The 12,842-nt window shown below is 49.3% G+C and overlaps 1 protein-coding gene across 1 annotated transcript in view; it reads right to left on the reverse strand.

The window, feature by feature from the left end:
- Nucleotides 1-2,608: 2,608 nt before the first annotated feature.
- The window catches only part of CDS2 (CDP-diacylglycerol synthase 2), a 63,541-nt gene continuing 53,307 nt past the window's right edge, over nt 2,609-12,842 (reverse strand). Inside the window, exons 11-13 of the mRNA XM_047744064.1 lie at nt 11,667-11,786; nt 10,588-10,691; nt 2,609-10,328 (exon numbers count right to left, since the gene is read on the reverse strand). Of these exons, the coding sequence (XP_047600020.1) occupies nt 10,196-10,328; nt 10,588-10,691; nt 11,667-11,786 (357 nt within the window). The 3' untranslated portion in view covers nt 2,609-10,195. The remainder of the gene's footprint in view (nt 10,329-10,587; nt 10,692-11,666; nt 11,787-12,842) is intronic.

Genomic DNA, 12,842 nt, shown 5'->3' on the forward strand with positions numbered 1-12,842 from the left:
GCATGAAGGGAATGGCAACATTGTTTTATTCCATTTGACAGCTACCGGGGCTTTGACGGATTTTGGAACTAGCCGTGTCTTTTATGGGGAGGAAATGGCTTGTGATGATGTCATGGTCAGGTCATCAGTCCATTCTCTGGGGCTTTCTACCCCAATGGCTTGTCCTCTGAATATCCGAGTACAGAAGTCATTCTTGTTTTGTTTCCCTCTGCCACCTTCCCCCCAAAGACCAAAAAGTTCAAGGCTCCCCTCCTTCTCAAGGAAAAGGCACTCAAGCCTCTAAAATTCTGGCCCCCTACCCAGGAGGAAGTTAGCAGCCGCTTCTGCTGTCCGGTGGGGGTGGGGCCGCCTGAAGACAAACTCCATCCAAGCCTTTGTCCTGGCCCAAGAGCTGGACTGTCTGAGAATCCCTGAGAAACGAGACCATCTCATTGAAAGCAAGGGCCCTAGCTGAAAAGAAGCAGATCCCTAAGTGCAGAACAATGAACAGAGGCCTTGGCTTTGGATCTGAACTCTTCCCCATCAATGGTCTCATCTAGTCTTCTGGTCCAGAGTAATCTCCATATCTTGGCCACTCCCCTGGTTTGGACATCCCCACGTGGATATTTCACAGGCACATCAGACTTACTGTGTCCAAAACCAAACTCCTGATCTTCTCCCTCTGCTCCACCTCCCACCCCAAACCTGTTCTCCCCCAGCCTTCTTCAGCCCCAAACAATGGGGATGCCATTCTCCCAGTTGCCCAGACCAATAGAGCCACAGCCATCCTTCACCCCTTTCTCATGCCAAGCAGAATCCTCCAGCAAATTCTGAATGATGTTGCTATTTCTCCTTGTACCACCCACACCGAGCCACTGTCCTCTGCTGCCTCGGCTGCTGCTGTGTCCCCCTCTCCGATCCTCCTCCTTTCACCCCTCTGAAATCTGCACTTAGCACAGCAGTCAAGTGACTTTGAGAACAAACATCAGATCAAATCACTCCTTGGCTCCAAACTCTCCAACAGCTCTCATCTTGCACAAAGTAAAAGCCAGTGGTCTTGCCCTGCATAATAACCCCCAATCTCTGGGGCCTCGTTTCCAACCCCTGCTGCTCCCCATTCACCCCGCTCCATCCACCACTGCAGCTCCTCGAGGACGTGTCGCAGTTTGCTGCGCATCTGCACGAACACCCTCCCCACACCCTTCAGTGTGCCCAGTTGCCCAAACGTCACCTTGGTAGCAAGGTCTTCCTCGATCACCCTATTTAAAATAATCACTCCCCACAGCGTTCTCCTCTCCTGGCTACATTTTCTCCAGCTAACTGGCTACTGCCTTTTCCAAGTGTCTGCCACGCTCTCCTGAAATGAACTCCATGAGGACAGGGACTTGGGTCCCAGCGTCCAGACGGGCCAAGCACGGAGCGGGCGCTCCAGGAGCGTGTGCTGAGTGCATGGAGACCATCCAGATCCGAGCACGGGGGCTTTGAGGTGGAAGGACATTAGCAGCAGACGACTGCACGGGTGCCCACGGGGGACTGGGCCTCCTCAGAGCGAGCAGATGGACCTCACAGGCCGGGACGACAAGAGCCTTCAGCACATGGACAGCACCACGCGATCCCGTGGCTCCCAGTACAACAGAGGGGCAGGCAGCCAGGGCAAACACTGGAGGTCCCACTGGCCCAAGGTACTAGCCCAGGTGGGGCTGGCCCACTGGGTCCCAGGATGCAGACTCAGGGTGTCCTCCACCACCACCTCCACCAGGCCCACAGTCTTGCTGGGAAAGCAGAGTCTTGGGGTAGGAGTTAGGCAGGTGGGGGAAACCAGGGGGAGAGAAGAAATCTGACAGGGAAAACAGCATGGGGGCAGGGAGGTGAGAGTGGCTGGGACAAAGCAGGGACATGCGCGGAGCATGGTTGTAAGAGAATAGGGCCCAGGTGTGGGGTCAGAGGTTACAGACTGGGGAACTCACCAACAAGCCTGGACTTGGCCCTCAGGCTGCAGGAGGGCTTCAGCGGAGAAAGCTTGCCCCAGCTGGAGAGGAAGGGTTGGGATGGCGGAGGTAGCCAGGCTGTGGAGAGCCGGCAGGCAAGCAGGATGAAGGTAGGACGGGCAGGCTGTGCTTACTGACGAGATGGCTCCCAGGTACCAGCCGTGGAACACAACTCTGTGGGACACAACACTGGACTGGGGCACAGTGGGTCAAGGGCCAGGGTCTGGGTTTGGTCATGCAAAGTCCATATGAAGAGACCTCACAGCCTATGTGGGTTAGGGATGTGCACTTGGGGATCGTGGAGGTGAGTGTGGTCATCGGAGCCCTGGGAGTGGGTCAGAACACAGGACAGAGTTCGGTGTTGGGGAGAAGAGAGCCTTAGGCAGAGTGCCACGGTCTGAGGGACGGACGGGTGGAAGAAGATACTCAGAAAAGTGGCGGAGGAGGAAGAGTTAGGGAAGCAGAAGGAAAGCCAAGAGAGGAGGTTGCGAAGGCCAAGGGCAGAGTGTCTCTAGGAGCAGGCAGTGGGCGGCAGCATTCTGGGGAAAGATACTGGCTCCACACAAACCACCCCCTTCTCAAGCCAAGCCCGTGTGTGCCTTCAAAAGGCACTCCTCCCGCAGCAGAAACCACGAGCAACACAGAATTTAATAGATGTTTATTTGTGTAACAGGAACATTCAGGTATATAAATAAAGTAAATATTTCCCAATGTACAATATAGGATGTTCTGGAACAGCGCTGAAAAAGCATCTACGTGTATTGTTCAACACAGATCAGACAGCACACAAAGGTCAGCTGTGGCGAATACACGCAGACTCTGTGAAGCCCCACGTCAGCTAAAGGGCACAGCACACACACACATACACACACACACACACACACACCCCTAACTGTGGAGGCCTTAGGGGCTGTCCGGTGGGCTCCACACACACCCAAGAGCGGCTCCAAGGTCCCCCGCATCTGAGGGCCAGAAACCGAATGTCAGTACCCGGCTTATCCGTGTGGGACCACTGAATCGCACCCCACAGAGGAGGGGCAGAGAAACTGACCTCGAGAAGGCAGGGTACATCCAAGCTAAGCTCTGGGTGGCAGACACAGGCGGTGATGGGCCCTAGGTGACTACCTCACACTCCCCAGTGCGGGTGGGGAGACCATTTCTGTGTGGGGCGTCTTTCCCATTAAACAGATCCTCAGAGCACACAGACCTGAGCAGGTCCACAGCTGCGCCCAACTCACCCAACAACACAGAGCTCCCAGGGCTCCAAGGGGGAGCCTCTTACCTCACCCACTTTGGTTTTCCCTTCCTCTTTTGGAAAGTATTAAACATCAATAAAAATTAAAATTTGGTATCAGCATCAGCTCCAGAAGATAATCCATAATCCACGATCTTTGAATCTTCCTGGATGGGCTTCTGAGCCCTGTTTCTGGTCCCCACACCTATAAAACACAGTGCTGGCCTCTGTCCATCTGTCCTCAGCTGTGGGGCTCCTAGCCTCTCCTTTGTCCCCACAGCTCCTCAGCAGTCTTCTGGCTGGAAACCCCCCATCTCTGCATCCTGTCCTGACTTGTTCTCTTGGGTCCAAGTCCTTTAGTTTTATGGGCCCTGATGTCTGCTCAGCCCTTTCTCTTTCTAGCCAGGTCCCAGACACCCAGCCAGTGGGACAGAAGGTAGCAACACAATGCTCTGTGTATGAAAACGAAGCAGCACGCCGAGGACACTCTCATTAAAACATGTATATACATTCTGCCCACTAGAAAATATTCTTAACTCCCTTCCTATTCTGGCGTTTCCAGGCACCAAGGCAGCAAGCCCAGTCCAGGAACTGAATGGAGGTGAGAAGCAGCCGTGTTCCAGGAGCCACGAACAAAAACAGCAATGGGGATGAGATCAGAGACACAATTTCACTTGGAACAGAATCACAGGTGGCCGAACCCACCTAAATCCCTAGAGCACTACATACAGGAAAAGGCTGCAAGGAGCCAGGCCCTGCCTAATGCCTGGGAGACCAACACAGGGCCATCGACAGCCCAACTGGGTCCTCATCCTCAGTTGAAAGGACAACTTCTCTACAAACAGAAAGCAGCCTGTGTCCATCAGACTCAACAGTAAGGGAAGAAGCGCCAGACCTGGCAAATGCTGGTCCAGAAGGGCATGAGGGCAAGCCAGGATCAGCCTGCCGCAGCAGCTGCTTACTGAACTCTTCCACAACCTTCTCCTGATTCCTGTCATAGCCAGTACTTCATTATTCAACTGAAGGGGAGAAACCGTTCTTTAAATACAATGGGCCTTTGAGTCTGGTCTTCTTTCCCCACCAACACCCCGGAAACAGTCCATGTTCAATCAGTAGTTCTGTTATCACTAGTCCATTGGTTTGAGAATTTCATGGATTCTCCGTCAACAAGATTCCTCCAAAGCAAAGAAGCCTCCACCTCACGCCCATGCCCTCCCCAAGTCCCCGTCTCTATTCAGAAAACCAAGTGAAAAGATTTTTCGCACAATCCAGTGCCCATTCCCCTTCATTCACCACACACCCATGTGATCCTTTAAACTAAGCTCAATTCTAGCTAACCTAGACTCCAAGAGAAATACCCCACACAATCTGTCCTCAAGAGGTCACCTGCTTCTAGCCCGTTAGTACTTGTAAGGAAGCTCGAAACACAAAGCCCCTGTCTGGTGATGTGAGGGTGCAGGCAAAGCTTTTAGGCTTTTTGTCACTACTATAATCTGCCACACAGAAGGCTTCTCTTTTCCCCCACTGAGAGGTCCCCCCACACAGTGAAAGCTGCAGGCCCCTGAGCCGTGTGCAAAGGACAAAGTCCTTGGGCAGAAGAAAACAGGGTCCAGGGTGACTCACAGGCCCTCCCCTCTCATGGAGCAGAGGCACCAACAGGGAGGAAGTAAGGGCCTTCTTCTCTAAGGAAAACCCACACCAGGGGCAACAGGAAGTGGGCAAGACCTCAAGGAAACCATTCCAACTAAGAGTGGAGAATTTCTGACCATCCTCATGGCCATTTAGAAGGCCAGCCTAATGAAATGAAAGAGAAGTGTGATGCACCCAGACGCTGGAGGTGGGTGTTAAGGTTGGATAACTTCTCTCAAAATCTTTTAGACTGTGAACACCCAGGATGCATGCTGGGCAGGTAACAGTGCAGTGACTAAGAATCCAGTCTCTGGCATTACACCAACTAGGTTCAATTTACTCGCTGAGTTCAACAAAAATAACTACCATTTATTGAGGGCTTACTATGTGCCAGACACTATGCTAAATGCTTACATGCGTTATCTCCTAAAAATCCTCACAGCAGTCCCACAAGGGAGGTGCAACTCTCAGACCCCACCAGTTGGAGTTATGCCCAATAACCTGCCCAGACCTAGGGCTATTGGAGCCGGAAGTCTATCTCCTCAGCCACTGAGATCAGCCTGTCATGGTGCCTCAGTTTCCTTACCTATAAAATGGGGATAATACCTAATTAAAGGCTGTTTTCTGGATTAAAAAGGGATAAGCCCTTAGCACTATACCTGGCACATATTAAGCACTATGACTATTATTGCAATTATTATTAACAAACACACTGTTGGCATCTTACTGGCTCAAGAATAAAAAGGAGCTTCAGCAGAAAGGCATTTGGTGGAGAGAGGGAGGGAATGCAACAGGGTCTTCAAACGGCCAACAGATTTGAAACCCACTGGCCATAAGGTCCTAGATGTCACCTATTCTGCCCCCAGTCTCATAAATCACCCACATGTTCTACAAACCCTAACATATCAGCATCCAAAGTATACCTCCCAAACGGCCCTCACAGCCATGATCTCTTTGCCCTTGAAAACACAGTCTACATACAAACCAGCGAAAATCTCACTCAGTCAGGAGACAGCCCCAGGGAAGAATAGCCTCTACCCATCTGAGAGCCCAGGTAAGTAAGGTCACTGCTGGTCAGCCTGAAAAGGGGAGGGTGGCAGGGCAGAGCCAGGAGGAACAGAAAGACAGGGCCACCATCCAGTGGTACAAGCAGTCAGCAGCTGGGACTCCATTCATTACTGAGAAGAGGGCCGCTTTCTGCAAGGACGTGGGTGAGCAGAGTCTGGAACTAAGAGGAGGTGGGCCTAGAAGAGACCTTTCACTCGTCATCACTCGGTCCAAAGGGCAGCACCCTCTGCAGGTCAGGCCATCAGATCCTCACCCAACAAGGGAAACCAAGTCAGGTAGTAGGAGTGGCAAATGTTTTCAAAAACTAGAAACTGGGCAACTGGGTGGACAGCAATTGAGGGAAAGAGAAGTTCATTTTGACCACGACAAGGACAGAATAATGAGATTCTGCCCAAGAGTTAGCCTGTCTGCGGGAAGCCAATGGTTTATTCCAGCTGCTCCTTCGGGAGCAGACAAGCACAGTGAGTCTGCAAACGGTTTACTGTCCTGTGATGTCTACACAGCCACCTGGACATCCTCCTCTTAGCTCTTCCTCCCCTCCCTGACTTTGGTGGGTCCAAGTGAAACCAACCCCCTCCCCACTCTACCTGCTACTCACCACATCACCGCAATGGGAAAGGAAGGTGAGCACAGAGTTAGTCTGAAAGATCGCGACGGTGCCAAAGACACTTCAGACACAGGAAGAGGTTCTGGCAATGATAGACAACATCTGGTAGAGTAATGAAAAGCTACTTGCTTAGAAATGGACCTGGGCAGGCTCCTTACAGAGCAAGGCCATTGCTGAGTTTTCTGAGCAGTGACGCACTTTGCCTTGAGTCATTCACATCCTGCCCCTGCCCTCTCCCATCAACATCAGGGGTGCCTCTGGGCCGGCTGCGGACTCACAGACACTTGGAAGATCTGAACTCAAGGATCCATTCATATCAGCCTCTAGCCAACTCAGCAACTAGCTTACTCAAATCAGGGTCTGTTTAATCTCCTTTAAAATAGGGTATACAGGAAGATTCCAAAAATATGTCAAGTTACAGGAGAAGAAGCCCAGTGGGGAAAAATAAATAAATACCACAAAAATGGCTCCAAAGTCCACCTGTGTATGATGAAATACTACATTTCACCCCTTCTAAAAGTGAAAGAGATACTAACTTCAAACATACGTTATCGACTTAGAAATACAGAATATAGAAAATACTAAGAGTAAATACATTTTAAATATAATTATACTATAGCTACTAATATGCTCAGAATATGAAATAGGCAAAAAATAATAAACACAAAGACGACCCAGGCTGCCTTATGGGGTTTCACTCTCAGAAGCAAAACATACATGTGACTTTCTCAATGCTGAGGCCAGGTAAAGGGGTGGCAAGTGCTTGTAAGGGGAAAAGACTCGGGTGTCCCCTGAGCAGTCCCCAGGGAGGACACTCTGTAGACTCTCCCTGGTTTCCATGACAACCTTGCTCATCAGCTCCCTCCCTAAGCTCCAACCTGGGGCACAGGTCCACCAGACGCTGAATTCCTGCCACACTGACCACCACTTTCACAAAAGCAAGTGGGGCTATGGATGATCCCTGTTCCGGTGAGCAGAGTGCAAGGTGGAGTAAGGCTTGCCTCTGCCACGTGACCCTGGGGAAGGCTCCCGCTGCTCTGGGCCTCTGCGTCCTCAGCCACAAGGTGCTCGGAACTCCCACCTGAGGCGCCTTAGAGGGCCACTGTGAGAAAGTGGAAGATTCAGAGCAGAAAACAAAAGTCTCTAAACCAGGACTGCAGGATATTTATGATGCAATAACAAGTGGGAAACATCACACCCCACATGGAAGGGAGATGCGGAAGTCACAAGGGAGAGCACACAGTTTCTGTCACATTTTATTTCTCACACGCAAACAAATGGGTCTGAAGCAAGTTATGCCATTCATGAAGACCCGCACAGGGGTATGTTAAAACAGTCTCTAGCAATCTTGTTTATATGGTGAAATATCTCAATAGATGGGAGAAAGAAAAACACTGTGTGTAGACAGAGACACAGGTGGCTTTGCTCGCCTGGCGACTAGGCTAAGAAATTCCTCTTCCTTGACCAGAAAGCATGTGGGGAAAATAGAAGATAAAACCGAAGCTGACCTTCTGGGCTTCTTGAGAAGAGCTCTTGTGAGCATCCAGCTTCAGTCTCCCAGGACCCCAGAGGCCCCCTCAGCGACCACTTCCTTCCACAAAGGATTGTGCCAGGCACGCCGATCCCAAAGATGCCCCTATTCAAGGGCTGCTGGGCCCCAGCCACCAAGGCGCCCACTGTAGGCCCACAATAAGATGACAGAGACAACCCCTTCTGTCTCTGGTTTTAGGAACCAAGTCCATTCTTCAGTGTGAAAACTAGATTTGTTACTAATGACCTCCACTGTTTAAGATTGGTTGGTGAGATACTGATTCATCTCAAAGACAAGCATTTAGAAACGGCCTGAAAGCTCTTGCTGTTTGTGTGCCCAGGACACAACTCGATACCCACAAGTAGCCTCTGGTGACACGAACTTGCTCAGTCAGAATCATGGAATACTGAATTAAGGGAGTGCTCAGAACACGAGGACCCAGAGAGGGATGTGTCCTGCCCAGGGTCACCCGGCCAGAACGGAAACCCCACGCAAAAACACACTTTGTTTTTAAGGGGCCCTCAGCCCTGAACCAGGAAAGCCACGTGTTGAAACGAAGTACAAGCTCAGACGGGGAAAGCTCAATGTTGCACGTGTGGGGAGACCCACGCAGTGACCGTGAGCTGCCATGTCAACAGGGGCCTGCCGCCCTGTGCCGCCCATGGCAGTGAGCTGAGCTGACCGTGAGCTTTCAAGGACGACTGACGGAAACAGAAACAGAATGAAACAGTAGCAGACCAAGGTGCTGAAGCAAGTCACTGCACCCTCATTTGGCAAGGAGAACCAGCATGGCACGGAACAACTGAACACAGCTGGGCACCTGTTCTCTTTCCTGTCCTCCCCTGCTTGTTGACCTAACAAAGAACTTGTCTCCCTAAATCAACATCACTCCTATCAGAAGGCGGGGGTGGGGTGGGGGTGGGAATCACAGTTTAAAAGAAAAAAAGGTCCCTCAATAAAATATGAACCACATTTAAACTGGTCACATTTATATATATATATATATATATATATATAAAGTGTGCATGTAATCTTCAGAACAGTCACACGTCTACACCTCTAATCGGGTTAGGTTTCCAGAGTTGTAAGCAGGATTTTGTGGTTGCAGTGAAGAAGTCATGGTACAACTGAAATCACTGTAAGAAGTAAGTGATTTTTAAAACACACACACACACAGGTACACACTTGCTTTTAGAGTAGTATATACACAACACAGCAGCTACAAGGGTGGTCGGTCAGGCAAAGGGCACGTGAACGAGAGGCCCCCTGCTCCCTGCCTAACAGGAGAGCCCCGAGGAGGGATTCAGCAGCAACAAGTCTACAGCACAAACGTGAACGGCATCGACCCTGAAAAGACACAGTTAGCCGGACTGCCCAAGAGGAGCCATGTGAGCCGACCACCTGGGGGAAGGGCTCGTGATGGCACGTTCTACCGCATACACTCAAAATATTACAGTGTACTTTTTCGGACTATTATAAATAATTTTTCGTGCTTCCTGAAAAAAAATATTGAAGCCTTCTTTCAGTCTGTGATGAAGTAAGGTTAACCCATGTCATAAAGCAGAGCTCACGCCCCACAGGACCTTGCAGGTAGAATGTTTATCTAATTAAACAGTCTTTGTCCCTCCAGACAGAAGGCAACTGTCCCGTCGCTCCAGGGCTGGGATTCTCGAGAGGCCCAGTGAAAGCTCTCCGGGGCAAAGACATCCAAGCCATGCACCTCTTTCCAGCTGGAGGCAGCTACAAGGGCAGGCCGGGGGGGGCCCTGAACTGGTCAGCCACAGATGAACACCCACTCCCTCCCTGTGGAGCCCGGCAACAGAAGCTCTAGCTTGGGAGCAAGAGGCACCAAGCAGATACACCCCACGTGGGCAACAGTGTCTTCCGGGTTAAAACTTCTGTTTAAAAAGCCTGAAACGTCTGACCCCGGTGACTTCTTTCCAATTCAGAGCTGTAGTTTACCCACGACCCAAATCATAAGCACATAGACTGTATATACAGACTGTTCTGAAAACCCACAAATAAAAAACGCTCTACAAAAAAAAAAAAAAAAAGACAGTGAGTTGAAGCCTTGTCATCGACTGAGTCACACCAGGGGGGCTTTGCCTTGGAGCCTAGCCCCTCGCTCGCTTGCTCCTGCCGTCTTGGGCCTGGGGCCGCTACTCATCCTCCACGGCAGCTGTCAGCACCCCCTTGTCGGCCAGGTGAGATCTGAGGGTGTTGAAGATGTGCAGCTGCTGGTCTGGACGCAGGGTCAGGAACTGCTGAATCAGCTTGCTTGGGTTGGGGCCCCTGGAAGAGAATGTGAGGACACAGCGCTGAGCGGAGGTCCACCAGTTTCTGGGGCCTGATTATTCAAACGGCTGCTATTCCCGCTGGATTCCGTATTGTGGAAGGCAGGGGGACCCTCAGAGAACCCAGACAGAGTAGCAACTGAAAACCACATTCATGGTTGGGATGCATTTCCCTCCCACTGATTTGTAGCTACACTTCTAGAATTTCACCACATTCAAAATCCCACCAACTCGGTCCAGATGGAAAGGCACTGTACCTGATAAAACTGGCAATGTACACGTTAACAAAGGTGGCCATCAGGTACTGACAGTCAAAGCGATCCATGATGCCTCCGTGGCCAGGAATGGTGTTGGCGAAGTCCTGTTAAAAACAGAGGCAAGACTGGTGAACCTGGAGAGGCCAACCCCAAACCCTGGCCTACTGTCCCACCTCAGTGCCCAGCTACTGTCCTGAGTAGCTAAGGGCAACAGAAAGTAAGAAGTATTGGTTCAAATGCTGAGGGTATAATAGGACAGAGTCTTATGATATAATGTTTCTTCTGAAGAAAAATACAAGATATATGAACAAATACACTGAAAATCCAACTACAGCTGACCCTTGAACAACAGCGATTTGAACTACACGGGTCCACCTATACGTGAATTTTTTTCAGTAAATACAGTACATTGATGTGAATGCATTTTCTCTTCTTTCAATTCTTCTTAATCACATTTTTTTCCCTCTAGCTTACTTTATTGTAAGAATACAGTCTATAATACGTATAATATACAAAATAAGTGTTAATCAACTGTTATCAGTAATTCTTCCGGTCAACAGTTATATGTGAATTTCCTGCTGCGTGGGAGGATGGGGACAGGAGGGAGGGATCAGTGCCTCTAACCCCTGTGTTGTTCAAGGGTCAACTACTATGAATTTTCTTGGAAACAATGTTATTGTTGTTTTTTGGAGAAAGAGAGAGAGAAAGAGAGAGAGAGAGCGTGCATGTGGGGAGGGGGCGGCCAAAGAGCAGAGAGAGAAAGAATCTTAAGCAGGCTCCATGCCCAGTGCCAAGACTGATGTGGGGCTTGATCTCAGGACCTTGAGATCATGACCTGAGCTGAAATCAAGAGTAAGACACTTAACCAAATGAGTCACCCAGGCGCCCCGGAAACAATGTGCTTTAAATTTACCAGCCTAAATCCCACCCATGGGTGAAGAAGAGCATGCATTAATAGTCTGGTTTATAGCTTGGTATTTACAGCTTGGTATTTTGAAGGAGGGGGTGGTGGATGGGGTGGGACAGGAGGAGAACAGGCTGGGAGACAATGAGAGAAACAGAAAAGAGGGTTTTCCTACTTTGATTTTAAAGGCTCGTTTGAATCCACTTGCAAAGAACCCTCCAAAGGGGCCAATGAGCGAGGCGAACGTGGAGAGGGCGATGCTGTGGATCTGGAAGGGGTACATCCAGACTGTTGTCTGAGAAGAATAAATGAAATCAGTCAAGATGCCTTGTTAACACAAGCGAGTCTTTATGAAATGAACTCTATTTTCCCTCCAAAAATAAAATTAGTAAGAAAACTGGATTTTGTCTGTAACTCTGTACTGCTCTGCTTAATAGAGGACATTCAGTATCGTGCATTCAGTCTGTTGCAATATGATGTTTTAATTGAAGCCTCACACAAATTAAGTGGCTGAAAAAAGGAAGAGTACTTTATTTTTAAAAAATATTTTATTTATTTATTTGATAGACAGAGATCATAACTCAGCAGAGAAGCAGGCAGAGAGAGAGGAGGAAGCAGGCTCCCTGCTGAGCAGAGAGCCCGATTCGGGGCTCGATCCCAGGACCCTGGGATCATGACCTGAGCCGAAGGCAGAGGCTTTAACCCACTGAACCACCGAAGTGCCCAAAGGAAGAGTATTTTAGATAATTATGGCTATTCTTCTCTGACACTACACCAGAACGACAAGTGGTAGTTTCTTAAAAATTTGGTGCAGTGTGCAATTTGAAATCCTACAAATGAACTTTCTGTGCTCTTAACATTAAAATCCATTGATCTGTCTTGCACTTTGAATGGATCTTTGACCCACACCTGACAGTTGTAACACCACGCACTGGCCATTTAGAAAACGAAAGTTCACCAAGTTATGTAAGTCTTCCAAGTATAGACAGTTTGCTATATACAATGTCAAAACATCGTATGTTAAAATCACTATAAAAATCACACACAAAAAAATCACTGCAGCTCTCATCCGCAAACCTTTGAAGTATCAGGAAGCTGTCAAACTCCGGAGACAGGTACATGCTTTCCAAAATATTAATTTTCACTTGGAATCCAAATTCTATCATCAGTAACAATCACTGTCAGGGGTTTTCCTTGAAGTGACAGGCTCATTTCATTCATTTTCAAGAAAAATGTTATCAAATACACAAGGCTGAAACACTAGAGTTTGTCAGTTCTTTTCAAGTAAAAAGTATGTCCCTATTTAAAAAAAAAGCAGCTAGCTCAGCTCATAACTCAAACAGGTGCATGT

Source organism: Lutra lutra, chromosome 9 (assembly GCF_902655055.1).
Source record: "Lutra lutra chromosome 9, mLutLut1.2, whole genome shotgun sequence".
Taxonomy (NCBI): domain Eukaryota; kingdom Metazoa; phylum Chordata; class Mammalia; order Carnivora; family Mustelidae; genus Lutra; species Lutra lutra.